General features: G+C 46.8%; 1 protein-coding gene across 2 annotated transcripts in view; it reads right to left on the reverse strand.

Moving 5' to 3' along the window:
* Nucleotides 1-808: 808 nt before the first annotated feature.
* Nucleotides 809-16,368, reverse strand: part of TOM1 (target of myb1 membrane trafficking protein) — a 32,584-nt gene continuing 17,024 nt past the window's right edge. Inside the window, exons 8-16 of one of the 2 annotated variants that reach the window (XM_077339661.1) lie at nucleotides 16,074-16,207; nucleotides 15,917-15,950; nucleotides 14,770-14,881; nucleotides 13,796-13,916; nucleotides 8,619-8,694; nucleotides 6,255-6,302; nucleotides 3,233-3,292; nucleotides 2,493-2,523; nucleotides 809-2,134 (exon numbers count right to left, since the gene is read on the reverse strand). In XM_077339661.1, coding sequence (XP_077195776.1) covers nucleotides 1,986-2,134; nucleotides 2,493-2,523; nucleotides 3,233-3,292; nucleotides 6,255-6,302; nucleotides 8,619-8,694; nucleotides 13,796-13,916; nucleotides 14,770-14,881; nucleotides 15,917-15,950; nucleotides 16,074-16,207 — 765 coding nt within the window. In that variant the 3' untranslated portion in view covers nucleotides 809-1,985. The remainder of the gene's footprint in view (nucleotides 2,135-2,492; nucleotides 2,524-3,232; nucleotides 3,293-6,254; nucleotides 6,303-8,618; nucleotides 8,695-13,795; nucleotides 13,917-14,769; nucleotides 14,882-15,916; nucleotides 15,951-16,073; nucleotides 16,208-16,368) is intronic. The other variant, XM_077339662.1, reaches the window with a different exon arrangement.

The raw sequence follows: 16,368 nt of genomic DNA on the forward strand, positions 1-16,368 counted from the left end.
AACTGAATGCATAACGGGGAGGCTGTTTTGCTTTCTAAAGCTGGTGTGACCGGTGTGCAAGACTCCTCCTCTCTCAGACGATCTCATTACAGAACACTGATGTGGGAGCCAATGGGAAAGCGCCACACGCCAGTAAGCCCCGGAACCCCGTTTCCCCTTATTGTGTGTGAGGGGCCACACGAAAGAGCCTTGTGTTCTCTCCCAGTCACTCTCTTGCCCCTTCCTTTCTAGCTGCTAATTCATTTCACCATGCCCAACATCTATCACTAGCACTGATATTATACATATATAAACCCTGCCATCCCCTCCTCTTGCAGGACCAGTTTGAAACAATTGGTGTCGGTATGTTGCGGAAGTTCCCGTGACACGTACCAGCGGGTCGAGCCTTACTAACCTACTGTCTTGTATTTCCCCACCTGGCACAGGTGAAGAAGGAAAAAGACAAATCTAGCATTTTGCAATCAGAGCAATTACTCAAATTAAATGGCTTATGCATAACTGAATTTTAGCACTGATCTCCTCACTTCCTCAGTGTGTGTGGTTTGGATTTGATGGGGATACTGTTAAGTACAGCAGGAGCTGATTCGGTATAAACAGAACCTGTTCTCAGTGGTAGAGGTCTTGTATTTCCTCCCACCCTTCCCAGGCTCCAAAGACAGACCCCATCAAGTAAGGCCTTTGCTGTGATCCACCCCTAGAAGCCCCCCGTCTCCCCCTCAGCAGTGTGGTGTTTTCTCTTCTTCCCGAGCTGGCATGACTGCATTTTAGCTCATTATGCCAGGCTGCAGAGAAGCCACACATGCTCTGGTGAGGTCCATAGGTGTTTTATTTAATGTGTAATATAAAAGGCAAGTCTCCCAGGTACAGGAACTATTCAGCATTTCACCTCCGACAAACTGCTCACCTCCTAAGCTTGAACACAGTGAATGCTCTTTCCTTATAGTGTTCCAATACAGCAGGAAAAATAGAAAGAAAGAAAAAAGAAAATCAACTCTCTGTTCGAAGAGGGGCAGGTTATAGAGCGGAGCATTAGCGGATGGCTATCGACAGGGAAGGGAAGCCATGATCGAGGGGTCTTATGAAGTCATTTCCAAAGAGAGCCTGTCTCCTAGATCAGGGGTAGTCAACCTGTGGTCCTCCAGATGTCCATGGACTACAATTCCCATGAGCCCCTGCCAGCTGGCAGGGGCTCATGGGAATTGTAGTCCATGGACATCTGGAGGACCACAGGTTGACTACCCCTGTCCTAGATGGTTCTAGCTTGCAAGACTTGATTTGGAAGGCTCTGGTACCACTGGTGCCCCCTCCTGGCCATGAGAACCTCTGCTAGCTATGGTTGATTAGTATGGCCTGTAGGCAGTATGCTCAATGCTAGCAGGTGCACTCAGGAGGTTCTTGCCCAAGAGGGGGGGGGGGGCGGGGAGAGGAGAGGATTAGCAGAAACTTGCAGGCATCACCGCCCTACTTACAAACCTGCTTTCTTGTCATTGTGTGTAAACAGCGTTCATGATTCCTGTTCAGCCACAGGAGGGCAAAGGACAGAGGGCACAGAAGAGCCGGTGAAAGGGGAACTGCTGAGTTTTACAACAAAATGCAGCAGCTTGCGGGGCTGATAGGAAGCTACCATTGCTTTTACAGTCACTTCATGGGGGTGGGGGGGGGGAGAGGGAGAGGGAGAAAAATAATTCAACTACACAGGAGAAATCCCAAATCCACTCCAATCCTCTCGACAAGGCATTTGGCATCTTTGCAAACACTTCCCACCAATTCCTTTTCTCTTTTTCTCTCTTTCTCTCATGTCCCCAGATGCAGTAATGATTAACTTAACCCGAAAGCAGCCTAGTACGGGAGGCAGGAGGAAAGGAGAGAGGGAGGGGCCCCTGCCCCTGCCCGCTCCTCTCTTGCTCCCCTCCCCCCGCGTAGGAGGAGAGCAGTGCAGCACACAGGTCCTCTTGGAGCCACAGCACACCAGTCTGTAGGACGGCTCATAAAGCAAACATGGCGTTGTCTTCCTTCTCTTTCTTCTGGGGATGGCCGGAGCTGGTTGGCAGGGAAGGGACCCCAGCGGGGGGACTGGGAAGTGCAGGCAGTCGATCCGCCACCTTGGCCCGCTCTTCCAGGAACTTGTCAAACTCTGGAAAGGAAGGCCACAAGGGAGAGTTTTAACAGAGATGGAAGAACCTCACCAGAGCAGGAAGAGTCTGAGGGCTGAGGTGCTGGGGGTGTCCAGTGCATGCATGACTGGGGGAGTCCAGTGCAAGAAGGACCTTTCTACATAGGGGGGCATGGGAGTAATGCATCCCCAACAGCCCTATTATGGAGCTCTGGAAATTCGCTGTCAAACTAGCTAGGGGAAAGGGGCAACTGCATATGCTACTCATTCATGCATGGCGTCTCTTCTAATGCATGTAGACAATGGGACAAGAGGCAGAGGGCATCTGATGCTATAAGAATCAGAAGAAGCCTAGACAGGGTAATAAAGAGCAGCTCACCTTCACTGGTGACCCCTTTTGGATCCTCGGCCTTGTTTTCCGGAGAAGGGAACACAAAAGGCAACACGGAAAGAAAGATACCATCAAAAGTTATGGAATGTATCAAATGGACAGAGAATTCCGTTCTTACTGAGACAGAGATTGTGGCACCCAGACCATGGAGAGGAGGTGTCCTTCCTGCCTCACTTTACATCTCTCCTATCAGCAGACACCAGCAGCACTGCAGAGAGGTCATGTACTGGACATGGCTGCAGGAGAGCTCTTGAAGAGCTCCTGCAAGTGATGAACCACAGACAGGCTCCCCTTCTGCATCCGTATCGGCAAAGACAGACGTTTGTGGGCCAGTGATTTGAGTTAATACAGAAGGAAGCTGATTTGTACAGCCGTACTGTCTACAAGGGGCAGCTTCCATCTTTGCATATTGTCCAGAGCAAAATAGCGGTGTGAGGTCACAAGGCTCAGGCCACAACAGAGGGCTGAAATGACGTACCTCCAGGTGGAAAAAAAATTGGAACGATCCACATTAAGGTGCAAAGCAGCCTTTAGCCTCACACACTACAAGTGGCATAACAGCCCAGCGGGAAGGAAGGATGGATGAGGGCACCATTAGGGACTCAAACAAGAACACTCAAAGCTTGGCTTTATGTCATCCCAGTATCAATTAATGTTCCCCAAGGACTTGGTGGGAAGTTCCTAATCGGCCCTAAGTAACGAGCAAATGCCTCGGTTCTATTACTTACGACATCAGTGGAGAGCCACTGCTCGATATCTTCCATGAGGGAGGGTTGAGGGACAGGAATCTGGCAAGAGAGGAGAAAAAAAGGGAAGAACGAGGCATAATAAGGCAGAGGAGCACCAGCTGAATCCATACTTGGAGAAATAATCCTTGCCCTTATTGTCTTTTAACAGAGGGCAACACCCAAGGCTACTTTAAAAATTGGCCCTGTTCCTGGACCCCTTCCTCTTAAGCTCGGAAAAATATCCTTTGAGAGGTTACATGTTCATCTGTTTCACTCCGTACTGACAGAGTCATTCTCAAATCGCGACAACTGAGCCCTGCGTTCTGTACCATTAACTCGCAGCTTCGGAAGTGATTCCCAGAGATGACAAATGGTTTGGCTCCAAGGTCTTCATGGGAAATGGAGCGTGAGTTTGAAGGCATTCCCCCCCATGTTATGTTAGTAAGTGGATTTTTAGCAACAAACATTCTCACAGCAGTGTGTGTTTGGGAGAGGGGGGAGATGTGTATTGAGACAGAGCATTTCTGTGGCTAGAGCAGGGATAGTCAACCTGTGGTCCTCCAGATGTTCATAGACTACAATTCCCATGAGCCCCTGCCAGAGTTTGCTGGCAGGGGCTCATGGGAATTGTCATCCATGAACATCTGGAGGGCCACCAGCTGACTACCCCTGGGCTAGAGTGTGTGAGAAGCATATCTATACAACCATGAGATTGCCTATACCAGCCTTTTTCAACCTTTTTATCATTCAGAAACCCCAGAAACATTCTTCAGGCTTTGAGAAACCTCAGAAGTGGTGCAACCATGCAGAATATGGTTGGGAAGCACAGCTGTGTACATGCCCATCCGGGGCCCCTCCCCTTCCCACCCCTCCAGGCCCATCACTGGCCATTTTGGGGGGAAGGAGCAGGTTGACATGCTCATATATGGTCATATCACTGAAAAATGTTTAGCAAATATATATATATATATATATATATATATATATATATATATATATATATATATATATATATATATATATATATATATATATATATATATATATATGTATATATATATATATATATGTATATATATATATATGTGTGTGTATATATATATATATATATATATATATATATATATATATATATATATATATATATATATATATATATATATATATATATATATATATATATATATATATATATATATATATATATAAAAATTAATTAACTCCCGCCCATTTGGGAAACCCTTCCGGGGCCCTCAAGTAGCCCCAGGGTTTCCCAAAACCTTGGTCTACACAGTGAGAAGCTTTCATATAATATAATGTAATGTTATACAATGAAGCTGAACGCTTGATGCATATCATGTAACTCCCATAAGACTGCAAAGACAGGCTGATATTTCAGGTAAACAGCCATGTATATTCTGCTGAACCTAAAAGGGGTATGTAACCTAAAAAGATTTTCTCTCCATGCTCAACAAAAGATTATTTGGAAAACACAGTGGCATTCCAGGAAATGAAGACGCAGCAGACGTGTTATGAAGAAAGGTCTATGGTCTCACAAAACTGGCCCCATGCCCAATCCCAGGTGCGGGGAAAATGCTGGAGGTAGAGAAAGTAGACCTTTACTCCCATAGCCAGAACTGTCTTTTTAAGACAGTGAGGATATTCCCCTTTCACAAAGGAACTGGTCAGTGCAGAAAGAATGCTAAAGGAACCAAGAGCAGACCAAATCCACAGACCCAAAACTGCAATGGGAAATTCTCAAAATAAGCTTGGAGCAGCAAAGGACAGGAGAAAGTTGGCACTCCCATAAATTGCCCTAAGTAGAGATGAAAAGCATTTACTGCACTCAAACATTAGAATGTACCGAGTGTACTGCACTCAAACATTAGAATGTACCAAACATTAGAATGTACCAAAACCAAAGCAGGAGAATCCATCTTTTCCAAACCGATAACGCAGCACCTGAGCTACCCCTGTCATGCTGACTTTCCTCTGCAAAGGTAAAGCTCCCCTGAGCAGGGAAGGTATTTATTCAGAGAGAAATAAGAAGATACCAGCAAGAGTGCCTTGTCCTCAAATGACGTTTTCAGAAAAAGGAAGCCGGGATTCACCCAAGAAGCTGGAAAAGTGCATGAGGATACCCTGGATGAGGAATCACAGTGAGGATTTCCCATTCTTGGGGTGATTCCCCTGACTGGTTCTATAGTCCATACTGAACTTAGAATCTCTGGATCAAAATAGCCAGCAGCTGAACCCTGACCAACCTGCTTGCCTGAGCCAGCATTAACAGGCTTGTTAAAAGAGGAGGCTGGTGCATGAAAGGACTTGCCACATGGCATCCGACTGGGAGGGGTTGCTACCTGTTCAAAACAGTGATGTGGAGAGCACTGCTATTTAACACAGCAGCCTGCTGCAAAGGAGAGGCAGAATCAGCTAAGATATGGGAGTCATGGGGCTGCTATCAGGGTGCTGATGTGGAAGACAACCGGGGGAACGGTTGGCCACTTGGGGAGTACAAATTTCCTCCTGCAGCATGGGAGCATCATGACTGGCCACTGCTTGACACATCTCACCTCATGGGTGATTTTTGCCCTATGAGGGGAAGACCTGTATTATAAAAAAAAAGAAGAACCAAAATTATCTGTAGTACAGAGGGACAGGTCAGCGCAGAATCACTGATGTAGTTTGTAAAATGTTTCTGGATGGCAATGCAATTCTAGTGCAAAGGCCATGAGCTGGATGAAACATCAAAGGCATATGTTATTGGATCTGGATATTGTAGTTTCTAATCCCAACAGGATACAGAGGATAAAGGATTTAAGTACTCCCTGCTCTTTTTTTTTTCTATCGTGATTTCAAGGATCCTTCCAAAACATGGATGTATTGGCAAGGACTCTCCAGCCTCGAGTCCCTCTGCCGTGGGGTATCCCCATACACTCTTCCTTTAGCACCATACCCTTGCTTAGCAGTCTCTGAAATCTATTTGGCTCTCTCCCCCTGATTAGCAGCAATACGTTCTCACCATTCCTTGCTGCATCATCCAATCTGAAATCGGGTGCTCTGGCTCCAGCTAGTTAAGAGAGAGTTTACTTTAAAAAGGTGCTAGAAAAGGTAGGAGTGGTAAAAACAAAAACAAAAACCCAAACACAGGTATCCTCCAAAATGTTAACATTTATAAGGTCTCTAATGTTTATGACAGGGGTAGTCAAACTGCGGCCCTCCAGATGTCCATGGACTACAATTCCCAGGAGCCCTTGCCAGCATTCGCCAGCGAATGCTGGCAAGGGCTCCTGGGAATTGTAGTCCATGGACATCTGGAGGGCCGAAGTTTGACTACCCCTGGTTTATGATGCCTGGAAAGAAGAGCACCACTTTCTTCTACAAATGACTGACAGGTTGATAATATTTTCTTTCTACCAGTTTGAGGAGTCTAATGGGATGAAGGAGAAGCCTGAACTAAGCCAACAACAGGGAGAAAGGAAATGCGTAACTCATTTTTGCTCTTTCTGTGGAATGGAAGCTCTGGACAGAAGAATGGTGTGCTAGCTTGCTAACCCAGCCCTGAAAGGAAGCATGGCTGTGACCTCAGAAAGTACACCAGCTTGGTGTAGTGGTTAGGAGTGCGGCCTTCTAAACTGGCGAACCGGGTTTGATTCTGCGCTCCCCCACATGCAGCCAGCTGGGTGACTTTGGGCTCGCCATGGCATTGATAAAACAACTCTGACTGAGCAGGAATATCAGGGCTCTCTCAGCCTCACCCACCCCACAGGGTGTCTGTTGTGGGGAGAGGAAGGGAAGGTGATTGTAAGCTGCTTTAAGACTCCTGGTAGAGAAAAGCAGCATGTAAGAGTCAACGTTTCTTCGTCTTCTTCTTCTAATACCCAATCTCCAGATGATACATTTAGTGTGTTACAGTTTCCATCCTGCAAAGTCACCATTCATGTGAGCACAACTAGAGTATCACTTCAATAGTTACTTCTGCAGGAGGTTTCTTAGGGAGTTGGTCTAGAGGTGCTAGAGCTTGACCTTTAGACGTCAGTTAGGTGTACTTCTCCCATAACTACAGAACCACAATAGGAAAATCTGCACAGGGTCCAACTTTCTCCTTCCAGGCAAAACCTGGGCTGGCGCAGATGCAGCACCACTAGTCTCTTAACCATGGTTCAGTGGGTCAAAAGCTAGAAGGAGTCCTGCAGGCACAAATTCTTCCCTTCCAAGGTTCTATCTTAAATGATACAAAAATTAGAATGAATGCTGCAATTAAAAAATAAGTTGTATGAACAGCAGCATTCTGCTCGTTGGGTATACATAAAAAGAGTTGGCCACTGATTGCAATTGTGACTAACAGTTCACAGGAAGTTCCTAAAAGTATCTTCATATGGATACTTGCAAATCCAGGAAGTACAAATGAGTGAGGAATTGCCTGAGTCGCTATTAGAGGGACAGCACTCAAGGGGGACAGACGAGCGCCACTTCTGAAGCTAAGGATTTCTGGAAATACAGAAAAGGGTATGCCCTTACACTTTCTGCATATCAGGAAGCTAGCACCTCAAAACACCCCTGAATCTCTCAGATGTGGGTTGTGTGAGACTTTCTAACCTTTTTGAAAGTGCTTTGGTAACTCAGAAATCGTATTTGTATCTTCAGCAAGGATAAAGAATATTATTCCTGTTTCTGATTTCATTTGCCTATCTGTTACACGATATATTTCTGGTAAGGCCTTGGAGGAGGAGCATGTCTTATGGCATAAGTGCCATTCAGTACGTAACACCCACTCAGGGCAGCTGCCCCACCCCTGAATTCCGCCTCCTTCAACTGGCTTGCCTGTCTGTCCAGCAGCCAGCCTTCCGTCCTCCACCCCTGACCACCCCCTGACCACCCCCTCCTCCTTCCACTTCCCTCCAAGGCTCAGAGGCTGCAGATCCCTGCTGCATGAGAGCTGTACCTGCTGGTGAGTTTCCTGCTCTGGGGGACACCAGACTGCCGCCTTTCCTGGGGTGGGGGGAGAGGCCATCTACAGAGTTCTTCCACCCCCCTCAATCTAGCGTCCGTTGTGTTCCTGAATGCAATGGGCTTGGCCCCTAATCCAGGTATATCTGGTTCCAGTGATTCTTTCAAACTTACTTCAAGAATTATTAGGTTTTTTAAAAATGTTGTATTTAAAAATCAAACATGAATGTCCTTTGGCTAGGACATCAGATCCTCTGACCTCTCTTCAGTCAGAGGGCCATAAACTGGACACCAACAAGAGCAGCCATCTCAACACAGCCCTCTATTTGGTGATCAATGCACTGGGAAGCTGAATGAGCAACACTTGACCTTGAGCGTTCAAGGAGAAGTGATCTACATGTAGGACTCATCCAGTACCTTAGAGGTATTGACTCACCGCTCCTGTATTCTGCTGCCGGGCATCCAAGGCTCCAGCTAGTCCTTTGGTTGCTAGAGGATCTTCATACTTCACCCTGAACAAGAGAACCAAATTGAAGAGAAAAACTCCATATGGGGAGAAGTACACTGCACGTGGCCCAGCAGAACCAGCCCCCTCCCACAATAACAGTGAGGAGAGGTCAACGTGGTGTTTAAGGACGTCCCTGACCAAAAACATTTTGCTATGTCCCAGCACAGAAACCTCAAGAGCCTCTTGTGGCGCAGAGTGGTAAGGCAGCCATCTGAAAGCTTTGCCCATGAGGCTGGGGGTTCAATCCCAGCAGCCGGCTCAAGGTTTACTCAGCCTTCCATTCTTCCGAGGTCGGTAAAATGAGTACCCAGCTTGCTGGGGGGTAAATGGTAATGACTGGGGGAGGCACTGGCAAACCACCCCGTATTGAGTCTGCTATGAAAATGCTAGAGAGCGTCACCCCAAGGGTCAGACATGACTCGGTGCTTGCACAGGGGATACCTTTACCTTTAGCACAGAAACACAGGTGTTTTGAAGAGATGTAAAGTGTACAACACTCCTGAGAGCCCACTATGTGCGGAATTCATTATGAATTTTACCAGTAGGATTGTGGGCTCATGCATTGGCCTTTTTCCTGGGTTCAGATACAAGCTCAGCCATACACCAAGCAATGAATGGCAAGGCTTTTCCCTTCACCTCCAGTTCTCCACCCCATGACATAAGAATGACTGAAAACTGAGGCTTGGTGTAAGATACAAATCAGATAAGCAGGTCTATTAATCTTAGCTAGCAGCTTAGTTATGTAGCCCTTTCCTCAGTGTCAGGGCAGGTAAGTAGATCTGCTTATCTGCCCTGACCCTTAGGAAAGGGTTACATAGCTAAGTTATTAAATTAAAATTAAAAGTTATTAAATCAACTCATACTTCATTGCCTAAATGCATAATCTACCCAAGGCTGCATCAAGAAGAGTAGGGGAGGGAGAGGAAGGGGAGAGAGTGAGAGAGTGAGAGAGTGAGAGTGGGAGAGGGAGAGGGAGAGGGAGAGGGAGAGAGAGAGAGAGAGAGAGAGAGAGAGAGAGAGAGAGAGAGAGAGAGAGAGAGAGAGAGAGAGCGCTATCCTGCACCAAGAAAACAGGATTTCTACAATCTGTATTATGTATGCAATTTTTATTCTACAATATCCTGAATTTTTATACTATACTCTAATCACTGAGAGGGGAACGATAGAAGATACCAGAGCCCTGTGCTCAACAAGGAGAAGCCGCTCACTCTAGCTTCTGAGATTTCTGCTAGCATCATCCACAAACTTTCAAGTATTTGTACTCACAAGGCCTTTGAAAAAGGCGCCAAGATTTTGAAAAGGCTGACATCCACATGCAACCATCTTCTGCACTCCTTCAGGGTGGTAGCATGTACATAAATTCACCTAAGAACACGATCTCAACACAAAATCTGCATCCTTTCACATTTCGAATTTGTTGCATGAAGCCCTACAGATTGCAGTCAAGCACGGGTAGAGTTCCAGAGCATGCCCAGCAGCAGTGATACCTCTGCATTCAAAAAGCATCTCAAAGAAACCCTCCGGCACATCTGAAGAAATGAGCAGTGACACAAATGCGCATACCCGGCCACAAGTTCTGTTAGTCTTTAAGATGCAACTGGACTCTTGTTAGGCAGACTAACACGGCTACCCATCTATCTCCTATACAGCGTTAACTCCCTCAATAGGAATCAATGGTTCCATTTTCTGCTTTAGAACGCTCCCTTCCAAAAAATTCAAGGCCATTCACCTTTGTTTTCCTCCACAGATCTATGCTGATTACTTCTTACACAAGAAGGCCAGAATTACCTTGTCCAGGGATGGCCCAGCACTGCACTCCCCCCAGCCGTGTTTCTGCCACTCCCACGATCAATGGGAACGGTTCCCCTTCTGGGGCATGGGCTGGGGCCACTTCTGCTCAAATTTTTCAAAAAAGTGTTCATCTGTGAACGGCCCGCTGTGCACAATGGCATCCAGGATGAAGTAGAGTGCCACCACCATGAAGCTGATGAAGCAGAACGGCAGGAAAGGTTTGAGGTGTTGCCAAAAACTCTGCAAGCAGGTATTCATGGAGTGCTCAGAAGACAGCCAAGCCCAGCTCACAGCTGCCCACGAAAGTCCGGATACGGCAGCCAAGCCAAAGGAAACAAAGAGAGAAAAGGCATAGGAGTATGCCAAGGCACAGACTGTCCCAAGTTGGCTTGATGGCAAGAGAACAGGGGGCAGCTAGTCCCGTTGGAGGAGGAGGAGGAATCAATAGAAAATGCCACTTCCTACAGAGCAGATCGTGGGCACCTCCGTTGTAGGAGAATCAGGTTGTGAAGGAGAAAATACGCTTCCCAGATCCTCTGCTGCTGCCCCAAGTGAGGGGAAGTGCCCGGACTGCACTCCTAGAGGTTGGGTTTTAGCACAAGATCAGCTGCTTCAGGCTGCTTTTCCATCTTCATCCCATCCACTACTGTGGGCAAAGAGCCTGCTCAGAGTACCCTGCCTGTGGTCTGCTCCGTGTTCTTCTGCCTGGTCTGTTTCCTTCCCGTGGGTGAATCAGCCAGGTTCTTTAGGGAAGGCAATTTCCAAGTCAAACATAAGCCTCCCAGCAGCAGGGAGCACGGTGCCAGTTTGGACTAGAAGCACGCTGGCATCTAGCCTAGTCTGCTAAGTGCTGAGCAGGCAGGCGTGTTTCAAAGACAGCTGTCCATGCCCACAACAAACATCTGTTTCTAGCATCAGCAGAGGTCTCTCCATGGCTTTCTGCAGGCTGGGGCTTCTCAGAACCACAGAGGTGTATTTTGGACTTGCAGCCCTGGGAGGACCCAAAAGGCTAACCAAGAACAACTGCATGGCAGGATCCTCCAGCGAATCAGCCCTGCGCAGACTCACAGTGCTTGACATTTAAACGTAGTGTTATTTGGAGCATTCGAGGCGCTCCACATAATTCTCCCAGTAATCCATACTCATCGCCATGTTGTAAAGTAGGTCAATACTATCCTCTCCCTATTGCAGAGCTGAGTTGGAGCCAAGAAATTTGAACCTGGGACTTCTTGGCTGAGTTACTCCGCCAACCCTCCCACCACACTGATCTCCCTGTGCCAAGAAAGTAGGAGCAAGGAAGGTGAATGACTTAAAGTGTAAGCAATGCCGTGTGATGCAGGGAAACGTAAACATCCCCTCCCTGTAGAAAAATGCTTCCCCAGATGAAAATATAGTTAGGTCTGCACACTCATGGCAACTTATTCAGATATAAGCATGATTCCCCCTCCCCCCTCCCGCCCAAAAAAGCTGGGAGGAAGGACACTGCAAAAAATTTAGAGGCAGTCTGCCCTCTCTGTAATATAAACAGGGTGCATGGTGAGACTTGAGCTGAAGCATTAATCTTGGACTGGTGGTCCATCTGAACTACCCAGTATGCTGCATCGCACGGCACAGAAGTCTGCTCTCCATTTGGCCTGAGCTGTTAAAAATAAACTACACATTTCACAACTGCCTCAGTCCCCAGAGGCCATCAAGGAGTGAGACTGGGCCAGGAGGGGAGGGGGCTGTGAAAGCTAATGAAGGCTTGCATCTGCCTTCATTAGTTCCATGGAGATACAACTCAAAACTGATCAGGGACTCTTTACCTTGAACGTACACACCATCTCCTCTTGAAATTTAGAGGACACCCCAAAAGATGACTTGTATTAGGAAACTTAAAGGTGCTTACAGTGATGAAATCCTCAAAGCCCTTATCATACTATCCCACGCCTGCAACTCTGTGGGCATAAATTCTGCTCTCTCCCCCCTGCCCCAGCCAAAACAACTAGGAAAATAAAAACACCATAAAAGCAAGTGGTATATCTCAAAAGAGTAGAGAATAGTTTTGGCTATTTTGTGTGTGTGTGTGTCCCATAAGAAAGTTTCTATTTTACTGTTCTTTACTTTAAAGCAACCTTTCCACATTTATTTCTATTAAGCAACATTTACAAAAACTAACAAACCCTGCTTTGTCCCATATGTTCTTGGCTGAAAACCATGCTTCAGCTTCACCTGCAGCAGGGGAGGTAGCCAGCTGCTTAAGTCAATGTTATCCCTTATTAAGCTTGGGCTGCCAATCCCAAGGGGGTTTGTCTAGAAGTAAGTGACCCAAAGGATGGGTGAGAGAAAATCAGAAGGAAGTTACTGTCTGTTAAAGGCCAGCACAGAACTCTTGAGAGTTTTGATAGCCATGGTCAGCATGCAAGTTTATATCATTTTATTGCAATCTGTTGTATCCTTAGTTAAAATAACTTATTTTATCCCCATTAAAATAGCCTTGTCTCATACATTTCTTAAAGAATGAGTTATTAAATCTCTATTACCTGAGCATGTGTGCTGTCTAAGAAAGCTTTTCCTACAAGAAAATTCTTTCGTTGTACGGCATATTTGGGACGTGAGTAATAATTTAAAACAATTTGTATATCTTTTCCATCTTAAAATTACTGCATAATTATATTCTTTATTCATTTTCAGGCCTTATAATCCACCTGCCTTGGCATTAGCACATGTTTATACGTCCTAGTTTGCATGTATGCAAAAACCCGACCAATGCCGTCGGTCCTGTTTTAATGAGGTTCAAGGTTGTCAACCTAGAGGTACTTCCTTGAATCCTGTTACACAGATTCAGGACTTTTCAGTCCAAATATCTGCTGCCTCGAAGATGAAATGTGCTTAAGTTTTAGAAGCAGAGTTTTAGTGCATTTTGGAACACACACACACACACACACACACTTTTCTTATATTTTTCTCTGACCCAACCTTCAGGTATCCAACTTGGTTGTTCCTTTGGGTTGGGTTTCCCTCCTTCTGTTTCGGTTTCCTGGAATTGGCCCCACTAAATACAATCAGACTTCTGAGTGTCCCTGCTCAGGCTCAGGACTGTACCCTTATTCTCTGCTCTTCAAGGAGCCCACTGTTTCATTTTTTTTTGTCTTTTCCTTTTCTATGCTTGTGGTAGGCTAGAATTTTGCCCAGCCACCTGGAAAACACACCAGGAGACCGAGAGCCACAACTCTCTCTCGAACACGGCCAGGTTTCAGTGCCCAGCCACACTTAGGTTATTTTGCAACATTGTCCATTTTGCTTGAGGGATCAGAGCAGGCTCTGCCACTCACTCTTTGCGTTGCTCAGCCAAGGAGCTCCCACGGGTCAGTGCAAACATGTCAAACTCTTCTTCCAGTTTGCCAGAGTGCTCAAGGGATTGCAGCCCTGCACTGACGCTGCCGGAACCCAGATCTGCAGGGGAATCAAACAGAGGAGGAACAAGCTAAACAAATCGCAATGGAGACAGACCAAGATATTGGCTTGGAGGTACAATGGGCATGAAACTAAAAATTCTGGTTTGATGTTTGGGGCAGCCCCCGAATTAAACCCTGAAACAAACCAGAATTTCCCTGAACTGGCCAGATTTCCTAGATGAGAGACAGAGGAAGGGGAACAACCCGGAAGTGTGAAATGGCTCACTAACAGCTGATGGGTCAACCTGCCCAGCTGAATCGAACCCTGAACCAAACTGGAATTTCCCTGAACTGGGCAAATTGCCCCTCCCTTTCTCCTAGATGTGAGAAAGGGGAAGGGGAATCACCCACAGGGGTGAAATGGCTCTTAGCTGACAGCTGATGGGTCAACCTGCCAAGCTGTTAGGCTAAAATGCTGGCAGCCATTTCGCCATAACCTGTTAGCTGTTAGGCTGAAATGGCTATGAGACATTTCTCTGATCTGTTTCACTTTGCCCCTCTTGCAAATGATGGGGAGCAAAACAGACAGGTTAAATGGCTTGTGGCCGACAGGCCAAACACAGGGATCAGATTTTGTTTTGCCTACTCTTAGCCAAGAAGATCTTCACGGATGGCTGTCTCTGCCTCAAAAGCCATCCCCAATCCAAATGTAGATAATCAACAAGGGAAATCAAATTGTCTGCTTCTTCATCTCTAGTAGCCCAAATGCAAAGTGTTTGGGATTTTAACAGAAGGAAGGAGAAAATGCAGAGACCGCACACAAGGGGCTGGGGGCCAGAAAAGAAAGCTGTGCTGCTGGTGGGAAAAGATGGAAAGCTATACGGCAGGTGGGACTCAGTCAGGTTACTCACTCATTCCTGCCAGTTGAGAAGAGAGATTGGGGGCTTCGGACTCATTCCCTGCTGACGCAGCCCCAGGCTCCGCATCAGTCAAGTTGTTCACGTCTTCTGTATTGTTGTGTTGCTTTGGAAGACAGAAAAAAATTACTTGCCATTCCCACATTATTTCTGGTCAGGTTCTATTGTGTTTGGGGGGGTCTGATATGTCATACAAACAGGGAACCTACAAATACCTCCTGCTACCCCACAGCTTCTGAGAAGCATGTCCCTGAAGCCTGTCCAAGAGGCAGCCAGTAAACCTGACCTCACATAGGCCGAGTGCCATTTGTCCTGAAGGGTGTTCTTCCAGCGCTCGATATTAATTAGAGGGCCATAAGCAGTGTGAGCACATTCCCAAGAAAGGAAGGCCTGCTTTTCCTGGCCTGAGGTCACTGGGCAGTAAATGCTTTAACTCACATGGGTTCAGTGAAATACAACCCAGAAGCCATTTCCTCCGGATTGTGCCTTATAATTTCTTTTTATTCTGCAAGAGAGGTGGTGGGATAAGCAACAAAGGAGTCCCCACACGGGACCCGGTGACCTCGAACAAGGAGGAGTCTCTCCCTGGGGTCGCTCCATGAAGTACCTGCTGCCTTCAGCTCTTTGGAACACTGTGAAACTTATGCCACATCACACTACAGTGGAATGTCGTGGAAACATGGCAGAGGTTAAGGAAAGACGGTCCAACGTGGCTACTGGTGTAAAGAAAACTCATGGACCAGGCATTTCTGGAACAAGCAAGGTCCCTGTAGCTTTTCCCCTTTCCATTAAAGGCAACAGGATGGGAACAAAAGCTTCAATATGCTCAACATCTGACAGAATCCAAAGCACAACTGCAGCCAGACACCAGGAGAGCACGGCTGCAAGGTGCCCAACCAGGAGGTAATTTGACCAGATCAACATTAAATTCTTAAACCTCTTTAGCTATTTCGGAGTAACAGGAGCAAATTCTCTCTCTGTGAGTGCGCAGGACGTGAAAACACTTGAAACCAACCCATTAAGAACTCTCCTCTAGGACTTTAAAATGCCATAACAGCACTGCGGTAATCTATCTCATCTGAAAGTACATGAGTGACAAGATGCAATTAGCCCGTTTCGGTGGGAAGGAGCGCTGAATCACCTTAGCCGGGTGTCCAGATCGGAGCCGTTCGAACCTACAAACACAAGAAAAAGAGAAGGAGCTTGAGTGGAAGAAGGTGGGCTGCTCTGCTTGTGTGTGGGGGGTGGGGGGTGGGGAAAGAGTAGGGGCAGCGGGGAGGGAGAGGGCTCTGGAGTACCGTTCATGGCGCAGGAAAACGTTGTTGAGGTTGTCATTGACAATGAGCAGCTCCTCTGTTAGCTGTTCATTGAGGATACAGGGGATCAGCTCCAGCACACGCTGCTGCATCGCTTTACACGTCCGGTTGAGTTCCTGCCCGCGGCAAGAGAATGTCAATCATGAACACTGAGCCAAGGAAATTAAATTCAGAAATGGCAGTGAGTAGCCACCCAGGGCTCAACGTCCATCCCTATCGCACTGGCTAAGGGCACGGTGCAATGAAGCTTGCTGGCTTCAGCCCAGCTGGTCCTCAC

Source organism: Paroedura picta, chromosome 5, assembly GCF_049243985.1.
Source record: "Paroedura picta isolate Pp20150507F chromosome 5, Ppicta_v3.0, whole genome shotgun sequence".
Lineage (NCBI taxonomy): Eukaryota > Metazoa > Chordata > Lepidosauria > Squamata > Gekkonidae > Paroedura > Paroedura picta.